The sequence below is a fragment of the Haemaphysalis longicornis genome, unplaced genomic scaffold (assembly GCF_048455015.1).
Source record: "Haemaphysalis longicornis isolate Haplotype H1 unplaced genomic scaffold, Haemaphysalis longicornis Haplotype H1 scaffold_3, whole genome shotgun sequence".
NCBI classification, from domain to species: Eukaryota; Metazoa; Arthropoda; class Arachnida; order Ixodida; family Ixodidae; genus Haemaphysalis; species Haemaphysalis longicornis.
In genome coordinates this window covers 102893620-102920833 of record NW_027526335.1, presented here as the reverse complement: position 1 = coordinate 102920833, position 27214 = coordinate 102893620, and the positions used below count along the sequence as shown (strand labels likewise).

Here is a 27214-nt window from a genome sequence, read left to right as displayed (position 1 = left end):
CGAGTGAGGCGCGGTTTCCAAAATTGGGCCTTCGAATGTGAAAATGCATTTTTAATCTTTCAAACCTCGGGCCGCCCCAGCGGTTTTCACGCAGGAACAGAGAGGGGAGCGTCTGCGCTCGTTGTTCACCGCCATACGAACGAAAGTGCATTTTGGGGCGCACGTGGGTAGATTCCCAGATGCGGTTGTTAATTGAACGGATTAACCAGTCGCGCAGGCTCCGAACACCGTAATGGCGCCGCTGTAATACCTGCAGGCGTCGAGGGCTCGAACTCTGAATTCTGCATGAAAGCCTCGCGTTGATAATGGTCGCTTGCTCCCTAATTCCGCGAGTTTTTCGCGCAAGGATTCTTTTTTGCTGTTGCTTTTCTTTCTCTTTTCAGCTCCATCTTTCTATTTTTGTCTCTCCTTCTTCTCTATTTCCGTTGTATTTCCTTTTTCTTCCTAACTTGAGTTGCTGCTTTCAGTTCATGTTTCAGTACTTGGGTTGTTCTTGCTTCCTTTCCTTTTCGTTCCCATAGTTTTGTCTTTGCATTTTCCCTACTTTAATTGTTCTTAGCTTTTTCTTTTTTCTCATTTGCCGACACTATTTCATCTTTGTTGTCCAACTTCTACGTTCTATGTGCATTTTTATTCTGGGGTATAGTAGTAACGCGCTGAGCGTTTTCGCCACGTTTTACTTGCAGGTATACATTTAAATGTCGCGCCATAGAGAGGATAGCGCATAGCAGTTAAAGATGACTTCGACATTCTTTTTTTTTTACTAGTTTATCAAGTATTTCTCGCAAAATGGTCAAACGACAAATCTTCAAATATCATGCGAGTTGTCGAAAGGCTTCATCGACTAAAATTACAATTACTCTTATTTCCATGATGAAACGCATGGTGGGAAACGACTCACTCTGAAAACTAACCATTTTATGTCCTAAAAGTAGTACGTGTGACAACAATGCACACGTTCAGTCTAAGCTTGAAATTGACACCGACGCGTGCATTTTTTTCTCAGTGTTCAGAGTTTTACTAGATAAGTTTGAGACTGAAAGACTACGTCGTATGAGCTCGCGAACTTTATAAATTTCAATGCCAAAAAAAAAAAAACAGGCTTGCGCCTGCTACTCGGTAACCATTTTCTTGTTGAGTATGTCCTCTAGAAGCCTTCGAACAATGCAGTAATTACATGAAGACTTTTTACTATTATTTTCAACGGCGATTTGGCTTTCCTGATAATGAAAGCGTCCTAGCAGCATTGTTCTCGTCCGTGCAGTATTTAACACTGCAATTATTCAATAGCAGGCAAATGCTACCGGGTTTATTAATTTGGTACGCTTAAGTATTATTTAAAAGTGCAAACTACGACGTTGTAAGCATCTATCGATGTCCTGCGAAGCTACAAAGGGTGATGAATGACAGTGTCGGATGTGGTTCACTTCTGAATACGACTGCGGACAAAAGTTCAGCCCGCAGGGCGGCTTCCATCAGCATTAATTTTCAAGCCCTTAATTCCAAAGTACTCTTGGGATTCAGCCGGAAGAGCGAATAAAATAATAATAAACGAGTCGAAACGAACGAGATTTGTTCCCCCGTACCGGGACTATAGGGCGGCGTCCTTCACGAGTTCGTGGGTCGCATTTTGACGGGACACTTCTTTCTAGACTAAATTGGCCGCATTAATGGGGCCACCGGACGGTGCAAAGCGAACAAGCAGGGAAGCCGCCTCGGCTGCCCGCGCCGCGCTGCCGCCGCCGCTGCTGCCAGGGAAGGTTGCGACCCGGGGAGCAATTACGGCTCGCGAAATTAAACCGGCGACTCCCCCACTTGTACCCCCGTTCCCTTCGCCTCGGTTAGTTGCTAGCACGCGCGGAGTTCAGAGAGTTTTGCGAGCGAAAGTACACGAAAACAGGGACGCGCAGGATTTGCTTTGGAACGACGTGCTCAAGACCGTCTCGCGCTTTTGTAGCCTTCTCCCCCTCTTTGCTTTCGCTGGGAGAGAGAGAGGGAGTGAGAAAGTTCATGCCTCGTTGTATGACACGCTCAGGAAATGATTTTTTTTTTCGTTATCCCTTTTTTTCTGCTTTATCACGTGCAACACCATGTACCATTCGTCGTGGTTCGTACTTCGTGCGTTCCGCAGAACCAAAAAGCACGTACCGCCTCACAGCTCTTATTGGGAACGTCTAAGAGAGAAGGAAAGGCAGAGGGAGAGGGTGACAGTGAAGGCTTTGCATTTTTCATCTCACCGAGGCTTTCATCTCAAAACTACGCCATTCGCTCGCCTTTCCGGGCACACCCTCAACTCGCGGGTTTGAACACGGGCCGCTGCGAAAGCAGCCCGTTTTCTAACCGTTACCCGCGCAAGCTAGCCCTGGGCGTGCGCGCCCGATTCGCACCTACCGAAGCGGTCGCTAGCCTAGCCGCCGAAAAACCTCGAGTTCTAAAGGGAACCAATCCTAACACCGTCTACATGAAAGGTCAATGCCGCATCGCTTCATTTCCTTTCCTTTTCTCGTCAGGTAACTGACACAGCCAACTTCCATTTCATGAGCAGTGATGTGTTTTCTTTTCTAAAACTTCCGCCAACAGGAGCCGGAAAAGGATGGTCCTTGAGCTCACGGCGATTGTAACGCGAGGTGAAAGGGCTTTATAGCGTATCTAGGTGGCGTTTGTCGGATACGCTGCTCCTGCGTTTTTGGCGGTTCCTTCCCACAATTTCGCGCGCCTGCGCATCGCGTTTTTCCCGCCAGTTTCCTTCATTTGCGCGGGACGCCCGCGAACAGCGAGTTTGTTTTTTTGAAACGGGCGCGATGAAAAGCTGCGCCCCGGCGTAAATTAAGCGCGCTCAAGGCAACCAGGGCTAAGTCGTACACTCCCGGTGCGCTGGAAAGTATTTGTGAGGGGGATCGGAAAGGAGGGGAGAAGGGTTGAGGAGAGGGTTCGCACGGCACAGTTCCTGTTTTAATTAGCCCGCAAGGCCTCTCCCCCGACTTCCGCAAATGGTTTTCAGTTTTCCCTGTATTCACCTCGAGAGTGAATTTCTGTTTTTAGCCATTACTCATCCCTGTAAAGGGGAAGAGAAAGAGAGAGGGAAAAAAGGAGGACTCTTGGAAGCCCGCAAAATCCGGACGCCAAGACTGCGACTCTTGAAGGCTTTCGCCCCCGTTGTTTAAAGCCGCGCAATAGCGAACTCCGAGGGCTGGTGTGTGCGTCAGCGAAACGCATGCGTAACGAGGCCGACTCAACTATGCATGCGTAACGAAGACGACTCAAACTTAATATTCTGGCTTCCGTCTAGGTACAACTGAGTAGAGTCGTTTGTCGGAGGTACACGCGCCGCTGGTGGTTTTACACGTAAGCCACAACCCAGTGCACTGAAGGGGAACGAAAATTAGATGAAATCCAGTGTTTCCGGAAGGTTATGCGGAATTGGGGAAACGAGAGGATAGGCGTATGCTCTGTGAGTAGGCGGAAAAATGCGAAGCGTTGCCAGCTCCTAAACCCCTCCCCCCCCCCCCATCCCCTTTCTCGCCCTCGTTAAGCCTTCGTTGTCTGACTTAACCACTGAAGTTTTAAAGCGCAACGGTATCAAATCACTGGCGAAGATCTGTAGGTCGTATCTCAAAACCCGTGGCCCAGGTGTGCTAAAATCGGAAAGAAAAGGTTTGAGGACACGCGCAGGGTTCGTTGTTTAAGCTTTGGATACGGGAATTGAGAGCCAATACTGGGACGTTAGATAAGATATCTGTGATAAACGTTCTGGAATAAGATATCTAGGAGCAAAGTTTTGAACTAGTCAAAAGGTACGTCTCGATGGTGAATGCCTACACTTCATGACTTTTGACTAGCTTAAAGCTTTGTTCTTAGATACTTGATTTCATGTCACAACATTCAGACAGCTCCTTTAACGACACCTTCCGTATATATCTCCGGAATTCAGATTAACCTATTTCTCGCCTAATGTTTGGCGGCGTCGATTTCTGTGCTTTTTTTCTTCATGATAGAATTCTAAGTCTTGCGGAAACTGTGGTAAAGAGGAGGGGTTATTGTTTCCGCTGGCGTATATGATCGTGCCGCGCCAGTATTGCTGCTAACGGCATGCTAACGGCAGGGGCGTAGACAAGGGGAGGGGGGGGGGGGGGGGGTTCGGTGCCAGAACACCCCCCGAAATTTTATTAATGCAGAGAAGGACGAAGATAATGAGAGGAGAGGGGGGGGGAGCCTCTCTTTCTTTTTTTTTTTTCCATTGGGTATAACGCCCCCAGAAAAATATTTCTGGCTACGCCACTGCCTTCCCGTCTGAATACTGGTCAACGGAGCTGCGTGTCAGCGTGGCGTAAGCTCGCAACGGCTCTCGCCAGTACTGCCGATACATACCCGGATTCGACGCCCGCAAGAGTCGCCAGACCTCCACCTCCCCTCCTCACCATAGCTGACTTCCTAAGCACATGCCGCATGTTCCCTCCGGAAGCTCGTCAGCCAGCCATTAACTGCACAGGCTGTTTTACGTCTCAGGCGCTGCCTATCGCAGTCCCAAAAGGCCACGAAAGCTTTACATCGTTTTTTCAAGGCCACAGGCTTGTCTGAACGACTGTATGGACGCCTTGTACCGTGTTCGATTTGCCAAATTTCGCCAGATTACCAGTTCTGCTTTAAGCATTATCATCGACCCTGGTTTTGTGTTTGCCAGTATCTTTACTCTTTTTCCAACTCCTCAAACTCCACTCCCCAACTTTTTATATAACGCTTGTTTTTCTTCAATAGTTTCTGTTACGCTTCCCATGTGCAGGGTAGACAACCAGACTCTGCTGTGATCGACGTCCCTGCCTTTTATGTACTGTCTTATCCTTCCGTTCTCACCCTTCCTATCCATGCCGGGCTTACCCTCCGCGAGCACGTAGTCATTCGGCAGGTACAAACATATGCACTCTATACCATGCGCGCACACGTCCACTCAGCTACATTTAATAAAGCGCAGCTTTCTACGTCTTACTGATGGCTATGTCGTGTCAAAACACTTTGCAAGAAAGCCGACTCGGTCTAAGCAGTTTGGATTTGGAGAGGGATGCGTGGGCGGGCAAAATTAGAAAAATCATGTAATTCTCCGTTTAACAACGACAATGGGTGAACTCGAAGTATCATCGTGCGAAAGTAAATGGCGAAGGGTCAAAGTCAAAACCGTTGTGATCAAAAGTCGAAACTTCGTGCGGGGCATAGTCAGAGCTCAATGAGTCAAAGTCCAAATTCAGACGACAACTAAGGAATGCCTCCCGAGAAACCCCCGCGTTCAACCATCGTCATCGTTAGACGGACGGATACAAGATTTTTTCAAAGCACGCCAGGAACCCCTTTCCTACTCTGCCCCCACTGCCTTTCTTCATTCACCCGCCGCGGTGGTTCAGTGGCTAAGGCGTTGCGCTGCTGAGCACGAGGTCGCGGGTTCGATTCCCGGCCGCGGCGGCCGCTTTTCTGATGGAGGCGAAAAGCAAAAACGCCCGTGTGTGCGAGATTTCGGCGCACGTTAAAGATCCCCAGGTGGTCGAAATTAATCCGGAGCCCTCCACTACTGCGCGCCTCATCGCCTGCGTTGCGTCGGCGCGTTAAACCCTACAATCAATCAATCAATCAAGCCTTTCTTCATTCACCGAGGACCACTGTACGTGGTAGTGGGCGCGCTACCCTACACAATCACACAGTTTCAGCAGAGAAAGGCTGGCTGTTGCAACGAGTCCCCAAGAACGACGAGAACTGGCGTGGCACTTCATAAGGACCGTCAGCGGCTGATTCCTTTCCACCGTCCGTAGCTTATATGTTCACCTATCTGTCTAAGTTCGCGATCGGTCTCCCTTAAGTATCGACACGTTTGGAATAGGCTGCAAAGGGGGAAACGACTGCCTTCGCAACGACCGAATCGCCCTAACACGTTGCAGTAATTCTGCACAGTTTTTTTTTTCTTTTCTTTGCAGAGTAACTCTTACTGTTCGTTTATCTGCACCCTCGACCTCATGTTGTTCAGTTACCTCGTTCTATACATTTTTCTTTTGTGACACCGGCTTTGCCGCTCTATTCTCTTATCCTTTGAGTTTCTTTTTGTGGCACAGGAGGAGGAGGAGGAGGAGGAATAAACTGTATTGCAATATGCCCTTCAGGGGCGGGTGGTGAGCACTTGTCGCGACCCAGCGGTGACCTCGGTAACACGTTCCACCAAGTCTTTCTGGACCCCGCGGTCGCAGCCGCCAGTATATCCTTGCTTTGTTACAGCTGATGTTTAGGAATCTTTTCCGCGTTGGGTCATTTTCGGGTTTGCCCATAATAACGCTCTCAAAGTGCACAGTAAGCAGCAGATGGTCACTTCCTATGCTGCCGTCTCCGCTTCATATCTCTTCCTTGTCCGCAGAAGCACTGGTTCATATTGTGCACCACAGTCTTCGCTGAACTACCAGTTATCGCTGCCCCATGTTAACTTATTGCAACTCATTCATTCTCCAAGTTACCCGCCGCGGTAGCTCGGCGTCTAAGGCGCTGTGCTGCTGAGCCCAAGGATGCGTGCTCGATCGCCACCTCAGTGGCTGCTTTTCTGATAAAGGCGAAAAGCGATAACGCCCGTGTGTCAAGATTTCCAGGTGTTCAAAATTAATCCGGAGCCCTCAACCACGGCGCGCCTAAGAGCTCAGGTGTAGCTTCGACGCGCGTTAAATCCCGAAATCCGAATCTGAATCATCCTCCATGCTCTTGCACAACAGCAATGTTTAGAAAACAGTGTGAGTCTGACTGCAACGTCGAATGTCTTCGCGATGTTATCTGTTCATTCATTATTTTATACTCGACGGTATTTCTGTGCAGAAAATACAAAGTAAATCAGGCTAAACGTTTTTTTCTTAATGAGCAAAAGTTCGAGATTTTCTTCAGCTCATTCGCATGAAGGCGTTTTATTGACACTACGTGTCAGCAACGACTGTAGTCGGAATAACATACACCTTTATAAAACACTGTTTCGTTTCCTTTTATTTTGAGGTAAAGAAGTGAGAAAAGCAGACAGGAGAGGAAAAAAAAAAGCACTCGGAGCAGAACAAACCGCTCGGTGGCGCGGCTTGAAAATGTCGATTGAAAAGGCTATCCGAGCGGAACGAACGGGCTTCGTAATAAACGATCTCCCGTGGTGACATTTCGGCGAAAGGCGGCAGATCGCAGTTTAAGGTTCCGCGCGAGCTTTGCGAATTAATGGTTCCCGCGAGAATAATTAGGAGGTGCGGCCGTAAGATAAACATTGAAAGTACGCTCTCCCTCCCTCTCTCTCTCTCTCTCCCGCTCATTATTACGCTACGTATTGTGTTCGCCAAAAGCGCCGGAATCTGCCGTTCCGCAGCGCAGACAACCAAAGTTTGTTAAGCGATGTGCAGAAAACGGTTCGTGATTTGTGAATAAAAATTTGGGGATAAAATTAATGCCCGTGGCACTTTGTCTCGTACCACGAGTATAGCATTCTTCTGTGGCGCAAAAAAACGAACCGTGACATGTTTACAGTACCGTTTTCTCTGTTTGCAACTATTTAGGTGTTTTTAAAAGAGGGCAGTGTGTTGCACATTTCTGTCCCTGTCAGTGTTCGCTCCCGTCATCGCTGCGATTCGTTGGCCGTTGAGGAAACAATGCGGCGTGTTTTACGGTCGCGAGGCTTATTTCGCAATTATTGTTCTTTGGGACTGCTGGGTGATCCACTCGGCCAACGAAGTGTGCGCCTGAAAGGTGTTTACTCCTCATTAGCCCGGCTATCTGCGTTAGAGACATTTCCGTAGTTTGATTTTAAATGCAGTGATCTTCTATAGTGAAATGTTTCGGTTGCTCCGTACTATCTATACAAAATTTTCACCTTATGGCACAATGTTTTATTTTAGCCTAGATTGTAATTAGCATTATTATTATTTGGCGCTATTAAACATCTCAAACAGCCCCTTTTTTGCGGGTTTGATTTAATTACTCCTACAATGCTAAACGTGTAAGGGAAGATTGGAATTCGTATTCTGACTGCTATATTTAGAAGTTCAATTCAAACTGGTATATGTTTTGATCATTCGAATAACTTTTTGTGGTATAAGAGTGATGGCAAGTTTGCATAAACTTCAAGCAAGTAATCCGTACATTAAAGAAGGAAGAATACACAGTAACAGCTCACCAGCCACTTCCGCGACCGGCTCTTCTGACTTTACAGGTATTCGTTTGTGTCACTGGCGCTGCCCACCAAGCTACCGCCAAGAACGTGACTGGGTGGTCGCATATTGCCTCTACTTCCGATTGATAGTACCCCTTCAATGCTATGGTGCAGCTGATACACTGATAACTCTCATTTTAGTGTCTCAACTAGTACTTCATCACTGCTGATGTTGTTTAACGCGAAGTTTCTAAGTTTCCGTCTTTGACCGGAACAATTTTGTTCCGGTCAAGAACAACTTCTTTCGGGGCTTTAATTAAGTTCAGTAACTTCATCGTCAGTCTCTCTACGCCTACTGCAGGGCAAAGGCCTCTCCCATAGATCTCCAATTACCCCGTTTTTATCCCCGCAAACTTCTTGATCTCATCTGCCCGTCTAACTTTCTGCCACGCCCTGTCATGCTTGCCTTCTCTAGGGATCCACTCTATTACCCTTAATGACGGTTCTCTTGTCTTCAATTAACAAAGCGTAATTTAATTTAACAAAGCCATGTCCTTTGTCAGGCTAGCTGTATCTTGTATTCAGGCATTGTCCTCTTAAATGTAACATGCATTGCTCCTGTCCTTACAAGTGGTGCTAAAGGTGGTGTTCCCAAAGGATTCTCGTAGATTTCGCGGCCTAGGAATTGCAGGTATTTTGAAATGGATGTGTATGCTGTTAATCATTAATGGAGCGAAAGAGAGGTCGAAAGTATCGAGCTTAGTTAAGTTTGCGTCGACATGATTTGTTTTGAAAATTGCGTGTACACGGCGCGTCGACCGAATTTAACTTTGCCTACTAGTTCTAGAATTCAGCCTGAAGGTAATAAGACCGTGTTTACAATGACAGCGCAGTGTAAAGTCAGGACGTGCGCTGAGAAATTAGTCCAGTCCGCACTGCGGTGTGATTATGAACCTACACCACCCCGTCCGATTGCCAACACCGCTGCAGTGAGAAACTGGTTATAAGTATGTTCAGTGCCCCCCATAAGACTGTTCTGTAAAATCACGATAGTATGCAGCCATTTCCGGTGTTGCTATTCGGGCCACTGCAAATCGTGTTCGAAACTCGCATGATGTAATTCTGACATGCTAACGTATGCGCATAATCAATCACAGCGCGACACAGACGGGGAACCGAAAAAGGAGACGCAAAACGCCGTTATTCAACAAGAGCTTATGGTAAGCATCACATGCCCATACACAATAGAAAACAACCGGACGAGTGGCTTATCTTTAGAATGTTAACAAAGTTACAACAAACTACACAAGGAGCGCGAGAGTCGTCCGCTACCGGCATCGAAGAAGAACACTTCTTTATTATCAAGTGGGACTGGCAGATAGCCTGCACACGTCTCGCGTCCCTTAAAGGGGCCATAGAGACGAACTATAAGTTTCGTTCTTGAAAAAGATAGCGTTGTCCCGATAACAATGATACTATGTTATGGGGAACTCAGAAAAATAATGGAGATATTAGGGAAAACAGATGAAGCAGTGGCGACTCGCCTGACAATTTCCGGCAATGTCTCCATGGCTTAACTAGGCCTATGATCCCTACGGCCTAGTGAAGCGTCACTACAGCCTCTGATCAAAGCCACCGCCAAGAAATATCACTGGGCAATAGGAGAGGGGCCCCACATTTCGTTTGGTCGTACAAGTTGAACGTTAACGTGCAGTTAAAACTGATAACTATGGTTTAGTGCTAGCCTATATTACGTTACTCCGGTGCATAACACGTTACTGTAGCGCGAAAGTTTAGTTTTTTAATATTTGTTGCACTTTTCGGTTCAAAAAAGCCTCTTTTGTGACTGGAATCGAGTTTTGTGAGGTACCAAAGACGACTACTTTCAAATTTAACTATGCTGTTTTGACTGCGCAGGTTTTGTAGGTCGACTATTTTCGTCCGTCTGCTGTAGGTCGTGCGTCACTCAAGGGTAGGAGCAGGTTCTCGGACCCGCCGGTGGCCCCTATTGGTGGATCTGGGAATAGCCTGGCCGGCGGTTCTCAGACACATCTATTGAGGGCGCAGTGGTCTCGAAAGGCCGGGTTCTTCTCCCTCCCGCTAAGGGAGGGAGAAAAGAGGGATCCATCTGCCGCTTACGTTTAGCGCCCGATTCCTCTGCGCGAACCGTGGAATTCCCGGGGCGACGGTGCTGCCGTTATTCGGGCGAGCACCCGTTTACGTTCGAGCTGACATATGAGAACCACAACCGCTGTTTCAGCAGATTTCACACTGGATGGAACTGGGTTGAATTCTTCTTTTGTCTGCATGGCCCTTCCGGGCCCTTCGATGTAATGATTTTTTTCTGTTATCTCAAGACCTCTCGTAGTGGAAAGCGCCCATTATGACACACATAGGGCCGTATTATGAGTGCCTCCTCCCCACCATTTCCTCCCTCCACTCGTCTGAGAAGAGGATTCCGCAATGCTTATGCATGGGGAAATTTATTTCAAGGATCCCCTCCACTGTAGGCTCGAGTGGACGAAGGACTCAGAATACAAGGGATGGACTCTCGACGGTACGATGGACACTTACGCCTGACCAGCAGCTCGGTGTCGGTGCGGTCTTCGCCGACGCTGTTGTTGGCGAGGCACGTGTACCGGCCCTGGTCGGACTCTCTCACCGAGCGCAGGAGTAGCGCGCCGGGTAGGTGCAGGGACCCGGCGCGGACGGGGCTCAGGGTGCCCCGGGGGGAGCGACGGAACCACCGTGTGCTGGGCGCCGGGTGGCCGCGCGCCAGGCACGGCATCTCGGCGTCTTCGCCCAGCGCCGCCTCCACGGACGCCTGGCCCTTCATGATACGGGGCGCCAGCTTGCCGTTCGGCTCTGCGAACACAAGAAACGGTTGACATAACACATACGAGAACAGGGGTGAATGCTGAGCTGAACGCGTGAAACCGGTCAATAATACTGCAAGAAGTCCTGTCGTTACCAAGTGAGATATCCTCGAAGTAGGCTCCAAAAAGCCCACCCTTGAAGATATTGTCGTCGCAATAACCAAACACGACATTTTTCAACCTTAAACAATATAACGGCAAGAAAATGTCAAGACGCGGGAAAAGTAATCAAGGTTAAACCGTGTCACTCGTAGCGTTAGACAATCTTCGGCTGGAAACACTTAACAAACTACTTGTTGCCACCGCACATGGGGAACCTAATGCGACGCTGCATATTTATTTATTTATTTAAAAATACCTTACAGACCCTTATTGCAGGGCATTGTGTAAGGGGGGTAACAAAGCGTGAGTGTCGTGACAGAATTGTAAGGTAACATCAAACTTCGAATGAACCAAAAGCGGAACAACAAATAACACGCTTATGTATCAGTAAAAAGGCAAAGACGAGAACGTACAACAAAAATGGCATTTGAAGTTGCACATGGGAACATTGCTGGTGGGAAGAAATACATATATGCGTAATACAACTTAGTAGAAAACATCTTGTACACACGTAGCCAAAAATGATCTTTAACAGAGCGCCGAAAGCAAGTTGTTGTTGGTTTGAAAACAGAGTGCAACAATAAATTAGCGTCTACAAAAAAAGATTTCTGTGTTAACCGCTCTTGTTCAGGATCAAATTTTACTCGAAGGCAGCGTGCTACGATCCTGGCTTGAAAAAGCATCGTCTGCCGATGAAAAACGTTTTACACACACATGAAAATGTTCCTAACGGCCCAGCTTGCTTTGTTTAGAAATATGTCAATGCTTTACTAAAATGAAAAAAATAAACAAGAAATCCGTTTTACTTCATTTAGTTTTCATTAGATGGCGCTAGCTGTACCAGCAAGCGAGAGTTTTATTTCTCAATTTCAGTACAAAAGTGACATATTTTGGAAATGAGCAAGCTATGCCGCCTGAAGCCCTTTCGATTGATTGACTGATTTTGTGGTTTAACGCGCCGACGCAACGCAGGCGATGAGGCGCGCCGTAGTGGAGAGCTCCGGATTAATTTTTACCACCTGGGGATCTTTAACGTGCGCCAAGATCTCTTACACACGGGTGGTTTTGCTCTCCGCCTCCACCAGAAAAGTGGCCGCCGCGGCCGGGAATCGAACCCGCGACCTCGTGCTCAGCAGCGCAACGCCTTAGCCACTGAGCTACCGCGACGGATGCCTGGAGCCTGTTCTAGGATCGGCAAAACTTTTCGTATAGACGCACGATGGTTTTTAAGGCCGTGGATCATGAAGCAGTAAATCCCATTGGAACGTTAACAAGTGAATCCCCCTTAACACCAATACTTGCTGCTGCTCTTCTTTGCTTATTAGGAATTTAACAAACACAATGTTCGCCCATTGGAAAGCCGGCGTCAATCTAGCGAAAATTAGCACCTTAGAACGGTGGCGACATTTGGTATTTCCGAAAAAACGCACGAAGCCGGTTCGCGGTAGGGCGCGGCCGATGCGGCCGAAGGCCCAAAACATTTTTTCGTTTTTTCGTCACTCGTTTAGCGTGACCACGCAGACTCGATACGGACCTGTAATAAAATATTCCACCCTCTTTCGAACCGCTTCGTTAGGGTCCCTTAATATATGCCATGAATTGCGAGGAAGGGATTTCCGAACGACATCTATTGCCGCTGAAGCAAATGTCAGACACGCAGACAGCAAATGCTCAAATGCAATCAATGAGAGCGTACATCGGAGGAGTGTTTTTCTATCTCACTATTTTTTTCTCCTGGGCCACGTTATTGCTTTTGCCTGCTCCATGCTTATTACACAGATTCCGATTACTCTAGCGCAATTAATTAACCCCCATGTTTTTACACGAGGTGCTCCCGGAACCCGACCGTTTTCTGTTGCAGGCATCGCTATGCAACATCTGGGTGCCTAGGAGGTGGCAACGAAGCAGCGCTTATGTGAAGTTCTCCCAACGCTACCTAGAGGAAAGTTGGTTCTCCTCGTTTGACACGTAAGTTTCCTAGCTTGAAGCTGTGAGTGAGTGAGTGAGTGAGTGAGTGAGTGAGTGAGTGAGTGAGTGAGTGAGTGAGTGAGTGAGTGAGTGAGTGAGTGAGTGAGTGAGTGAGTGAGTGAGTGAGTGAGTGACGTGCTAAACAGAGGAGACTTGAATTGCCGGGATGACGTGATGATTCGTTTGGCTATTGAAGGAGAACAAGTTTAAACTCAAAACATTTTGCCGAGAAGTAGCAGCAGTGCCACATGGGCTAGTCCGAATTCACCCAAAATGGTAAAACTAATCTTGAAAGCTGTGTTTTAAGTGAAAGATCGATATGAATGTTGTGTCGTATTCCATAATGACACGCACGGAAAATAGTGGCAAAAATGCATCGGTAAGGAGAAAACCAACTTTGCAGCGATGCAAGAAATGTCGGCTGGTTCAAATTATGTAACGGACATGACCCTACCCGTGCGTTCATAACCGATTTGCACCTGACCCCATAGAGTTCAGCAATGAAGGCAATATAATCCGGGCCACCGCACGTAATTGGTGCAAATTGTTTCGTGGCAAAGCGAGAAAGGTGTACCTATGCAAACAGTCAGCCGCAGGTAAACATGAAAACAAACCCGGACATGACATTGTTCTTGGTGACATTTATTCGTCATTATTGTTGTAGATCAATTCGATTTGATTTTGTCCAGCCCATGAAAGGCGTTTTTTTTCGCAGTCCAGCAGCTGAATAGACTGCAACCTCAGTTTACAGCCATTGAACGCACGTAAATCTCTGATATCCGAAAATGTAATGATGCAAGGAATGTGGCCCTGGTAATGTACGGTGCACCTAGTTGAACATGAAACAAATCGGAACTTAGAAAACTTGCACCCGGGTGATGCCTTACCTTAAAACAAAACACGCGTGAACACAATGCGTACAACATTCGTCGGTTTCTGCGGGTATCCCTACCGGGGATACCTGCACTATACCTGCATTAGGGGTACCTGCTCTCTAATAGGAAACTACATCCCTGCGGGTATAGCTCTCTACTAGGGAGCTATACCCGCAGGGGTACCCGCAGAGGCAGTACTTCCTTTGCGTAACAATCACTGCACCCCTGGAAAAGCTTTACCTGCGTCTCACAAGAATTCCTACCATTGTGCCACTCAAGTAATTCCATCTTCAGGCTGTTCCTTCACCTTTCAGCAAGCTGTAACTTTGCATCCAGCCGTAACCATAGGGGCTGGACACACGAATTCCTATACATTAATTTGCTGCGACAAACTTTTCACTACACCAGGGGAACGTTAGCTGCCAGTTCACGCTTTCTTTTATAAGTTTCGATGTACACAGTCCACGGTGACGATGTTACAGCTCGGGCTGTTTACGGATGAAAGAGCGTCCTGTTATCCTCCCATAGGAATCGTTGGCAGAAGAGCCCCATTTCGTTTCAAATTAGTTTAGCCTCCCTAACAAATTACAGGACAAGTAACGCATAGCCACCGGAAGCAACTTCGTCCTTAATGGCGAAACACAGAAGCTGCGCCCCTTTGGGGGTCGTCAGTGTTTTTGTCGAACATTTTGCATTCACGAAAACGTGGAGCCGTGTTAGTCGATGCTAGTTGTCCCCCTTGGACCATCGGGAAAAATCTCGTGTGTCTTGGCCCGCCGATGCCATTTAGGTTGTGTAGGACCGGGTATTTTAAACTCAAACAGACGTTTCATACTGCTACTGCTTCTAGAAAACAAGATACTATAAAATCTTCACTACTGAACTGCGTATTGTAATTCGAAACTGGCGTTTGGTCATCGCGCTATCTTCAGCTCACGGTTCGTAAACGATGAATGGAACGCTTCCATTAAAGAAACCTGAGCCGTCTTTGTGCGGACGTGATGGGGGGGAAGTCTTTAGCGCGCGCTTCATTCACTAGAATTGAACAAACGTATATATATATCGGCATGGTTATTGGTTATATGACTACAAAACAAAATCCTAACTTTGTTCGTTCAATTACGCAGCACGAAATGTTTGAAAGGCCACATGGGTATTTGCCGAAGTTCGCTGTTGAAACGCGGTAATGCACCAGACGAGCGCTTTCGTGTGCGGCCAGTTCTTGTTCCTAGCGATACGAAGACAAAGAGTGATAGGCGGCCAATGGGTGTTCGCAAATTTCTCCCTGCGAGTAATCACATTAGGCCTCGCACTGGCGATACAGACGATAACTCGGGTCCCAAAATGAAAGCAGTGTTGAAAATACGGCCCGAGTAATGGGCTTTAAATTAAACGGCGTCGCTCCTCACAAGCTTTATGGCAGCCATAAGTTTTCATTTAGCACGACCTGCGGCGAAGTTTACGGCCCTGGGGCTTCACAGCGAACGCAGCAGGACAGGGGCCACGTCGAGAGGGAATCCAGGCACGAGATTTAAGACATAACTAGTTACTGAGTTTTAGTTTTACGTCAGTTGCCTCATCTATAGGCGAGAAAAAAAAAGAAATTGTACAAGTTTTTTTTAACACGAAAGTGTTTTATTCCGGGTGGCCCCAACATTTCACTGACGTCATATCCGTCACGGAAGTGACGCCAGTAAAACGAAGCAATCGGCCTGTAAAGGGTGCACCTTTGCACACAGGGTCTTCTTGACAACGTAAACAGAGAACTGCTGTAGAGAATGCTGAAACTCCGGGGATTAGAGGACGAGTTAATACAGTTTCTTATAGCAATCTATAAAGACAATAGAGTGCACCTTACATGGGATGGACAGAAATGCGCCCAGCAGGTCAATACCCATCGGGGACTGAAACAGGGATGCCCTTTTAGCCCAATACTGTTTATGCTTTACATGGCATGGTTAGAAAAGAAACGGGAAGAAAGTCAAGTACGGTTCAGCCTAACCCATATGCTGCAAGGCGAAGTGGTACAACGGCGCATCCCGGGAATGTTATACGCAGACGACATTGTTCTTTTAGCTGATAACCAGACCGATATGCAACGGCTATTGCTATTAAATATTAGCAGCCAGGAAGCCACCAGCCTCGGGTTAAATTTTAGCGCTGAAAAATCGAAAATAATGGTTTTCAATGACGCTACTACTGACTCAGTATCTATCCAGCAAGGCGAATTACCAAGAGTGAAGGAATATAAATATTTGGGTGTGTGGATAAACGAAGGGGATAACTACTTAAGAACTCACGAGGATCAACTTAGGGGTAAGGGAAAGCGAAACGCAGCTGTAATCAAGCATGGAGCTCTGTGGGGGTATAACAAATATGAAGTAGGGAGAGGAATGTGGAAAGGAGTAATGGTTACGGGTCTCACATTTGCAAATGCTGCTCTCTGCTTAAAATCAGATGTTCTATCAGGCCTTGAAGTGAACCAGAGGACGGTAGGCCGTTTGGCCTTAGGCGCGCATGGAAAAACAACTAACGAAGCGATACAGGGGGATATGGGCTGGGCGTCGTTTGAAGTTCGAGAAGCAGAGTAAAATATGTTTTGAGATGAGGTTGAGAGCAATTGATCAACGAAGGTGGGCAGCTAAGGTTTATAGGTACCTATACTTGAAAAGCGTGGCCATGCAATGGTTAAGGAAGACTAGAAGGCTAACGATGAAATACGGAAAGAAAAGGGGAGAATCCAAAATAGCCAAGGTAACCAAAAAAGAGGCAAGGCAGATTGAAACCAATAAATGGAGAGAAAAAATGGAAGCTGAAACATCGTTAGAGATGTACAGGGCTGAGAAATTGAGCATCAGAAAGGAAAATTTCTACGATAATTAATTCCCAGGGCAGTGCTTTGCTTTCTGTGGCTAGAGCAGGTTCTTGCGAACTGAGAGCTTTGTGAGGAAGTATTTACAAAATGATGGGGTATGCGTGGTCTGCGGGAAGGAAACAGAAACTATGCGGCACGTAGTGTCAGAATGTGAGGGTATCCATCCAAATCTACATGAGGGAAATATTCGGCTTCCAGAAGCCCTAGGATCTAAGGGTAGCACAGAGGAAGTTAACTTCGAGGCTGTCGAGGCGACGAAAAGAAGATTGGAATGCTGGTGGACGAAAAGCAGAGGGGATAATATTGCCTAGGACAGTTACCACCTGTAAGAGAAAAAAAAAGTATTTTGTGCCTAATAAGCTTTTTGTGCCTGCCCTAAGAGCAGCGCTAGTATTAAACAAAGAGTATAAAACATAGGTATATTAGTCCTTTTCGGTACGATAACATGTCATCCCCCCGCTACAAAGGGGAAACCAATAGCAATCATGTTCATCATCATCAGTACATATACGTGGGGTTTTCGCGTTTTATATTTTAACATGAAGGTGTTTTATGCCTGGATACACCAAGATTCCACGGAAACGACGGTAGTACACCTTTACTGAAGTGACCCGCCACCAGGACGTCGCTCGCCAAGCGCCCCCACAAGATCAGCCGCCGACCCGAAAATCATGCTCAGCTGAAGATTTCAGTGCACATTTCACTTTCGTGTTTTACCGATTACCATGACAGAGGAATCAACCACATTTTTTTTAAGAATGAGAAACGCTGTACGAAAATAAGTGAGAAGTTAGAACTTTGATACAGACATTTATTTTTATTTTTTTAAGCTTCTTATTTAAAATGATACCTGAATGGTAATGGACCTTTTCTACGACCTCTATCTGCGAATGCGCTTGCGGGCGATGCCATTACTTTTGGTGGCTCGCACTTATCTCAGATAGCGCTTCTAACGAATGCGATGGGGACGACGAGCTCTGCTCCAAACAGATACTGGTTGGCACTCGCGGGTCGCTACAGACGCGCTAAATCATCGAACGCTCAATTACCGGCATGTGAAAATGTACTAAATTTTGTCAACAGCGTACTCAAAGAGCAACTTTCGCGCATAAAGTTGAAAAAAGTGGAGAGCCATGTGGCTGCAAACTAAGCCTCTTGGCTATCACCACGGGCGTCCTTCATGATTCACTGTATACTGGACGGAGCTTTAACGGCAACCATGGCTGATATAGTTACCAATTGTTCTTTTTGTATTCCCCTATACGAGTGCTCTCCTTGGCCTGGAAAAGGTCCATTACGGAGCCATCGTTTCACCTGTGGCCTCAACAAAAGGCGGATGACTCGGACTTGAGGCGTGTTTGTGTCGCCTTTGTAGTGTCATTTTTGCCGTTTATGGGGCCAAGAGAAAGAGAAAGAGAACAAAGGGGGATTTTTATTTGCTATTTTTATCCCAGAAATTGGTTACTAGAAACCGAGCTTTGGGAAAATGCGCAATGTCTTTGTACCTTGTCACGGAATTTTTATATACGATAAAGAATTAGAAGTTGAGAATACATTTAATACTGCTTTTATAGTGTGTTAAAAATGTCTGTTTTTTTTTCTTTAGTTCCTGTTTATGTTTATTTCCGGGGCTGATGCCTAAAAGTGCTATATTGTCGCGGGACACATAAACGAACAATGTCCCATACTGCCATGGCTGAAGACAGATCGTGACGATGACGACGAAGAAGTGGCTGTGTCCGTGCGCGCGCTACCTTATAGCCGTCCTGTTCGTTCTGTAAATACGTCCATCGCATCTGTTTGTAAATAGGCACCCTTATCACGTCATCTCTTGTGCTGCCACGTAAAATTTTGGTAAGGTGCGGGACGATCATCCCCATCCTGGTCAAAGCTTCGTGCCGTTTCGGCCTGGACCCGCCTCTTCACCAGTGTAGTGTACAGCAAATACGTGCTCCGGGTGGTGGGGGGGGGCTTGTAGTTTAATGATGCCCAAAAACCAAGAGCGACAGCGAAGGGTATGACCTAAAAGCTCTCAAGCAACGAGAACGAGGCACCAGCACGCGCGATCCGAAGAGGATGATTTCGTTTCTTCTTCCTCGTCGTCGATCACCATTGTGTATCTCCTACACAAGAGTGTCCTTTTTTATAAAACACGTGACAATATTTTGTCAAGTGAGTGACTGAGTGAGTGAATGACTATTTTCCCCGAGGGAATGGTGGGCGAAGAAGGCAGGGGGAGTCCGTTTTAGTCCTCCCCTCAGACGGCGCCCAGGAGTCGGCCATCTGAACGGCCCGGAGTTGAATTTGCGGTTCTCAATTGAGCACCACGATCTCCCACTGGTCCGAGCAAGTGATTTCTAGTGCTTGAGATGTGATGGTTTTAAAGGGGCAGGCCCATAGAATGTGTTCAAGGTCAGCCCTTGCATAACATACTGTGCGCTCGTGCTCATAGAGCCCCGGGCAACAATGTATGTCACTCGGTTCTGGGATAGGTGCAAGACTGTAGTAGATGCCACGTTACTGACTGCCACTTTCCCAAGTTGCGATGAGCTGCTGGATACCTGGCTCTCCCCAGTCGGTAATGATTAATTTCTCGAAAACAGTAATGAAAATACAGTGGCGTTACACTTTGGAATTTCATTCGCTTCCTGGTTAGTTCGGTTATGAGTACCCATATGGCCCTGTAAAATGACAGGCATGGTGCATAATGCACATGTCTTTGCGCGATCATAATCGCTGCTCCCGTAGTGCTTGCGTTTAAATCATGTAGTACGTTTCCGGAGCCTTTTAACGGCATTTCAATTTCCCGCCAAACGAGTTCCACGAGAAAAAAGCACAAATGCTTAGTTGATCACGCTTTCAAATATTTCACCCTGCTTACGTTGGTACAATACTGATTTTAAAGCCTTTTAGCAAGGTAGTGTTCTTTTTGTCTCTGATGTTTTTGCAAAACGGTGTCTCCTGGCACACCCCGATTATAATGCACGGAACCAGGTAAATTTGCAACACCAGCCTGCCAGGACGGTGAAAATCGTTTTCTACGCTTATATTTGCGAGATCTAAGTGGTTTGAAACAAAGCTTTAAACCCATTGAATGTTTTGAAGTCCAAACACTCTCCGATAACATTCTCCTCTCTACTTTTTTTTTTCCCGCCTACAAACTTTTTATGAGCAAAAAGGAAGCATCGCAAACTTAGAGCCTCTCAATTACGAGACAAATGGTGCCTGTGTGCTATTACAGTGATTTCTACGTGAGTGATATTTATCATCGCCCTCCTAACACATATGCAGGCTCGTGGCAGCCTACATTAATTTCTACGCAGTCTCTAGAGTGCCGTCCGACGGGGCTCCGGCTTTGCGCTGGAGCCATGGCCAAAGCACCGTCCCACGAAGTTAGAGTTTTTGTGACTGGGAAGACGCAAGGACGCAGGGCCGAGCGTGTACCGTTGTGATGGCGTACAATAAAGAAAAAAAAAATGCCGCTGAGGTGCAGATTTTCCGTCAGTTCTTATTTTTGGGTTTCCGCAGGAGAAGGGCCTTCGCGAACCCTTATAATCCCATCTTTATGATCCCAGGGGCGGCAAGTGGAGTCCGCCCTTGTGCGCTTTATTTTTTTTTGCACCTTTTACATGAACATAGAACTTTACTTCATGCGATACCATCGCCTCAGCCACCCTGGCAGGCCATGCTGTTTAACTCGACCCTGGATGTCCAACTCTGTCTAACAACCTGGGCGGTGCGGGCAGCTGAAAACCACGGCTTCTCGTAGTGATAAAGCCGACCAGAACTGCAATAACCGTTTTCAATAAACGTTCATTCAATAAATCAATCTTTAGTTTCAATTATAATTTTAATCACTTCAATATTGTGAATTAACGTGTTTTTTTTCTCCTTGTTCAGTTATGTTAGGTCACGCTATGTTAGGCTACATTATGTTAAGCAGAGAGATGTATGGGGCCATACACGGGGATTTTTACTGCAAAGCGGTATATGTCTCAGCCCCCAGTTTTCATTCCGGTGTAGACGATTTACTCGGCGCCACTTCTGTGCTCCTCCTCTCCACCGCTGACCCCTTTTCACAACTGTTATACCCCACGCCACCACCGCTGCCTCTTTCATAAGTTGCGCATACGGCCGATAACGGAAGTAGCGCCTTTACCAGATGATTGCGGATAATCAACATAAGCACGAATGGGCGTCAAAACGACATAGCCGCTGCCGCCGAACGTTTCGCCGCCGTTGCTGCCAGAAATGTCACCCCGTGTTGCGAATTTCGCTCGGGTGTAGCAGCTTGCCCGCTTGGATCGCCAAAGTGAGCTCATAACTGTTCTTCAGATTGAAAGGCTTTCCGAAGGACATTTTCGCCGGTGTATTTCGCGCCTAAGCACACTGGTTACCGGTTTACGCGCGCACTGTTTGGCGGTGGAAGGAGGGGAGTGCACACGCAGTTACGCTTCATGTACGTACCAACAATACGCCCTTCGTGCTCGTGAGAGATTTAAACATGGAAGTCTCACGGCTCAATGAAACCTGTCAGCTGTCCTCCGTGGTCGAGCGTTTTGGGTTTGTGTCCGTTACACCATCCCTAAGATGCCTGCGGCGCGATTGAAGGAAACGGAAATGTTTGAGCGATCGAATGAAGCTCGAGCCCTTCCACGTTTTAAGTCGCTATGGAACGAAAGCGTGTCACTTTCTCGGAGGAAGAAGAGCGGGAATTGAAGGAGCGTCGGCCGCAGAGAAGGGTGAATGGGCGCGACAACAAACAAAAGCTGCTGCCACTGCCATTTCCACCGCAAGTTCCTGCTCGCCGAGTAGCTGCGAAGCCCTCCAGGATAGACAGCAACCGGATCGCTTGGATCATCGACGTGAGCCAATATTTCATGTTTAGCTTGAATGGCTTTCAGAGCAAACACTTGGCTGTGTCTTTCCCTTTAGGCATGCGCACATTACCGATTGCCAGTTGATGCATGCAAGGTTGGGAAGTTAAAGGGGGTGGGCGTGCACGTACAATTGTATGCTTCAGGCATTTACTGATGGCATGATCATTCTGCTGGCGAGACATTTAAGCTTGGACGTCAAACGGCCCATCTGGCGCCCTTCTTGGTCGAGCGCAGTGGTTTGGGGTGATACACAGACAGTAAGATGCCTACGACGCGGGATGGAAACAGACAGCCCTATGTTTGTGTGCTAAAGAAATGCTGAGTCCTTTCAAATTTCCTTCGTCTAATTTGCTCGGTAGTGTGCTGAATCGCAAATTACAACTAAACATGTTTTTATTTGTGCACTCCGTGCACTGCGCCCAGCTTTGCAGGTCTTCATTCTTCACAGAGTGGAAGGGGGCTTGATTTTTTTTATACTTTGCGAAACGCTGGTGGATGTAACTTTAGTGAAGTGCTTATAGTACCGTCGGGTGGAACTCTAGACACAGCCTCATATTTACCAGCTTACTCAGCGTCCATTCTCGCATGTCTGGGTTTATGCTGTCCGGACTGATCTAAAAGGCAAGCATAGAAGCTGGTGTGGCTGGACAAACCAACTACAAAGCAAAGTGGCAGCCTTGTAAAAGCGTCGTGCTGAACCATTGTGTGGGAATAGCAGATACGTTTTGTAGTTTTCCTATATTTAGAAATGAGAATCTTTAGCTCATATGCAGCTGAGACGTTTGGAGCAATTTAAAGGGGTCCTGAAATACCTTCCGCCGATGCATGGATGTACACGTAACCAAATAAGACAATGTATTAGCAATCTCCTCCCGCAAGAATTTTGTTAAAGCGATGAGTATTAGCTGAGAAATCGTAAATCAAAAACCGCGCATTATCGTCGCGCCGCGTTTCCTCCTCTTTTCAACTGTTGACGGCGCGCGAGCACTCCCTCCCATGATGCTGCGCTAGTCAGCGGTGACGTGCTTCCGCATTACGCTCCTCCGACTGCCGTCTGCTACGGGCAAGTTTTGTTGACACCATGAATTCCGCACTCCGCTCAAGGATAGATAAGCGAACGAAAAATCTGGCCGCATGTGTGCGGTGGCCTGGCCTTGCCCTTTCGCGGTGTGCGTTGCTGCAGTGCAGCACGTGACTTTTAATCGGCGGCGAACTCGCAGCCGCTCGGGGTGGATCGTGTGCTCGGTCCCTTTCATGCACCGCGCACTGTTTATCCAAAAAGCGCCGTATCAGATGTGGCCCCGCTGGTGCCGGGTCTTATTTTGCGGTGGTGGTAATTCCTGCCGGCGCCATGTGAAAAAGACATTTTAAACCGTTACAGAACCCGTGCGCAAGACGCTTCAATCATGTGACCAGTTCAGCTTGGGGCGACGCGTGGTGGAGAGCGGCAACGTTGGCAAAACATGCTCCGACGCGGCTCTGAGCTTTCTAGCGCTGGAGCGAGCGCCTTTCTTTGACGATCTCAAACATCGGTTGCCTTGGCAACAAGGCACAAACCGCCCCAGAGGTCAGTTACGCTTGCGTGATCCCGGTTCAGCTCGGGGCCCCACCTCGCGACATGTGGGCACTGCAGTCGTACCACTCACTCTCATTAGGAAGTGTGAGATGCGTTTGGCATTACAGGAGGCGATGGTGTGTGCGTTGTGGACACCTTTGTTTCGCGATGAAATGCGACGTTGTGCTTCTGCGGGTGGATAGTGCTTCCCATGGTCTGGATTATCTTTCTCGAGCGACGTACGACTCAACCTCGCATGGGGTATGTGCAGTGTGCGTGGCTAAAAGCCATCTCGGCTTGCGCGCCAGAGTTAAGTGACTTGCTGTTCGTCCCCGCAAACCGCGAGCGAGGTGAGTGCCGAATTTACGACGGGTAGGAGGAGGCAACCCATCATCTGTCAATCGCGGTTCAGACTTGCAACGCATGTTGTGACGTTGTGTTCGTTCGAAACGCATCTCTGGATTGTTTTGAAGTGGGAAAAAAATGTATCCGTCAACCCCGGGCATTCGGCCCAGGGCGTTCTCTGCGATTGCACGAAAGAAGTGCCACGGGGCTTCAACGCTTTCTTTATGGAACGTACTCCGGTAAGAGAATATCCATGTCGTGTTATGGCCGTGTTGCATTCAATACGAACGGTTAAGCGTTTGTTTACACTTGTTTCGTTTGTCGTAAAATGTCCAAGCACTCCGGCACTACGCTGGCAGATCAGCCGGCGAGTCGACGCTGAGCAGACGACTCATCTCTTTGCCGGAAGTGCGTGAAAAAGCCGCCCAATAGCAGGATGTCTAGCTCATGACAAACATCGGGGAATCGATGATGTAGACATGTGAAGATGGCGGCGTCCAAAAACACGAAGGAAAGGGTGAGAAAAAAGCGACAAACTTTGCAACAAAAGTGTGAGCTTTCCGCTGCTCGTAAAAGAGTAATACTTGGCCCAGATGACCTTGACGACCCAATCTAACGATTGCGCTACTTCATTTAGTGTGCTCAAAATGCCTTTCAGGGTCCCTTTAATTGAGGAAATTCTGCAATAAAATGCCTCCTATAGATTCTTTCATTGTTCGGTTGTAGATTTGTGCCACGCGTGGCCTATTTTCTGGTGCTCAGCATAAAAACTCCTACTTCAAAAGGTTTTCAGCAATTTTACTTGCGATATATTTCTTGTTTTCAAGCTTGTCGGAAAAGCTTATAAAAGGTAGGTCTCGTAACACCCTTTCCTTAAAGTATTGCTCGCAGGCAGAAAGCAACCACCCTGTTTTGCCGGCTGAAAAGTGGAAACCGATATCATATATGTCGCGTAACAGCAATGTAAAGCGGCATTCCGTTCCTCTGTGGGTACTGGCCGACTTTCTTGCAGACATATTGCTCGCATCATTTCTTAAGATGAGGGCTCCCCGTGTTATTTTTTTGCTCGCATCATTTCTTAAGATGAGGGCTCCCCGTGCTATTTTTTTCTCAGCATGCATTCACGCTCTGTTCTGAATTAGCAGGCCCAAGGCTCGGTGCAAGATCTAATTTTTAGCAATATTGGGCATTTAGTGCCACAATAGCATGTTTCAGAAGAAACACCAACAGTGTGAAGACGCGACATCAACTTAATTTCGTTGTTGGATTATATCTTTAAAAAACGCAATAAACAGCGGTCGCAAGCAAATATTCTTGAAAGAAGGATATTTCCGCCTTTTGGTTACTTCGAAACGCGGCGTGGGTAAGCGACAGCAAGCTACTCGAATTAAACTTTATGAATTGTTAAAACGTCGCGGTAGGGACAAAACTGAGCTAACGTTTCCAAAAGGAAGAACAAAAGTGGAAATGCCAGAGTTGCGGCCGCAAAGGGTTATTATAGCCTTATCTGTCTGAACTCCTCTCTTTGCTTCGGATTCACCTTTATACACTGTTTACGACACACTGGCGTTATCGTGAACGGCAGGCCCAAAATCCGGGGAGCTCTGCCATCACCCAAAAGCTTCCGTTCTGTAGACGTGGCAGCATGGCTAGTCAGAGGCACATCCAGAACTTCCCTTCTTTTATCGTTAGGACAGGACGAGGCATGAGCCTGTCTAGCAGCTTCCTTTCGCCGGCCAACGCAGGGTGTGATTTTGGGAGGAGGGATGAAAGAGCTCTTTTCCAACCCGGTAGTCTTGGTTGCCAGGCTGTAGGGACGCGACCCGAACCGAGACGCAGAAGTTTCATGACTCCTTTTTTGTTACGAACAAGAAGCCACTCCTGCTGCCGGTACTAGACGGAAGTTCGGGCATGGCGAAGTGGCGATCTTTCTGGGCCACGCGACTTATAAAAGCCGCAGTACGTGAGGAAAAGATAGCAAAGCTCTCGCGCGTGCTGCGAGCTTTTGTTAAGTTCGCGTTTGTCCGTCAACTCACCCGCTTCCTTCCCAGTACGGCAACTTCGTACATGTCCCCAAGGTGGTAATGCCTCCGAACGCCCTCATCTTCGGTAGCGTGTTCACCAAGGCTTATTCACTTGACAGAAGGATCTCTAAACATAAGTGGACAATTAAAAATAAATACAGTGTGGCGAATTATTTCAAGGAACTGAGAAAGCAGAGCGTACTGAGCGCTAGTAGCAGGTCTTGTTTCCTAGGTGGTGGCCTAACACGGCTCACTACTCGTGAAGGGCTCGCACGATGGACAACCACGACAAAAGGAAGCAGATCTCCCCGGAACGGCAGACTCTGTTTATCGCATTCGTCGTGGCAGGCGGCCTTGGCTCGCGTTGAATGACACCTCTGGGACGCTTCGCCACCGCCAGCTCTAGATGACCGAGTACAAGACATCCTGTCTATCAGCGCGTGACAACAGCTTGAGCGAAGAGCGAATGTAAGCGCTGTATTCTGCGGAAAGGAATGGCGGTTGCAGGAAGTGGTACTCGTGCTGCGTACGTTTCTATATTCGTCCGGTAAACTATACGGCGCGTTCGAAGAGATAAGTGGCAAGTTGCTTAGTGCTTGTCAAAAATTATTCCCCTAACTTTTTGCTTAAGCCTCATCATAGAAGTTTTCGCACTCTTCAAGACTAGCAATCGCTTCGAAGGTATTGGACGCGGGTGCTGTTTAGCACGAGAGGGTTAGTTGTTGCTTGTTATTGTAAGCTATAGAAGTTTGCGTTTTTAGAGCGAAAGCTTTACTGCACTATGCCTCGCAAGGTCATTCATTGGGTCGCAATGACCTTGAGCCACCGGAGAGCAAGCGTAACAGGTGTGAAGTCCCGTCACGTGACCCGCAGCGGAGAGGTGCCGTAGCTGCGCTCGCTCGGAGCCTCGCCGCAGCAATACCACGTGACTAGGCAAAAGTATAAATGCTGCTCCACCGGCTTTTTGTCTCTCAGTCTCGCCATAGATGGCACTGGCTGCGCCATCTGTGCGTGCTTGTTCATCTTGCGCCAGAGTTTTTTACACTTTTACAACTGTTAAGTCTGATACTTTTTTTTGTCCTATGAGTGAGTACGTCGCTAGGAACTGGCAACGCTTCGTGCTGCCATATTTATTCGCGCTATTCTTCATCTTTGTGGGTCATGAACTGATGGCAGCGAGTGCTATAAACTTGACGATTACTTGGTGGATACGTGAGGCGGTGGATACGGTGGATACGTGAGACTCCACAGGTATTCCTTGTTGTTGGCCGGGGACGGCAATATCCGGGATCACGGTGATAAGGTACCGGAAAAAAAAAATGGTCCCAGACAATTCGCATGGGTCACGCCCTATAGGAGGCGCGCAAAGCGATCCAAGATGGCTGTCCTAAGGGGGATCGGGGGGTTCCCTCTACGGACCGCCGCTTATGTGCGCGTTGAAAGCAAAGGGGTTAGCTCTACTTTTTAACGTCGTTAGGTGGCGGTGACGTCATATTTTAACGGCTGTCCTTAACTTGGATGGTACGCGCCACATTAGAACTAAAGACGAACATTTCGGCCCACTAGCGAAGGTGAAG

The 27214-nt window shown here is 47.6% G+C and overlaps 1 protein-coding gene across 2 annotated transcripts in view; it reads right to left on the bottom strand.

The window, feature by feature from the left end:
* LOC144174971 (cell adhesion molecule Dscam1-like) overlaps nucleotides 1-27214 on the bottom strand; it is a 706974-nt gene that overhangs the window by 130646 nt on the left and 549114 nt on the right. For both annotated transcript variants that reach the window (XM_077703963.1, XM_077703962.1), the window contains exon 5: nucleotides 10712-11002. In XM_077703963.1, the coding sequence (XP_077560089.1) occupies nucleotides 10712-11002 (291 nt within the window). The remainder of the gene's footprint in view (nucleotides 1-10711; nucleotides 11003-27214) is intronic.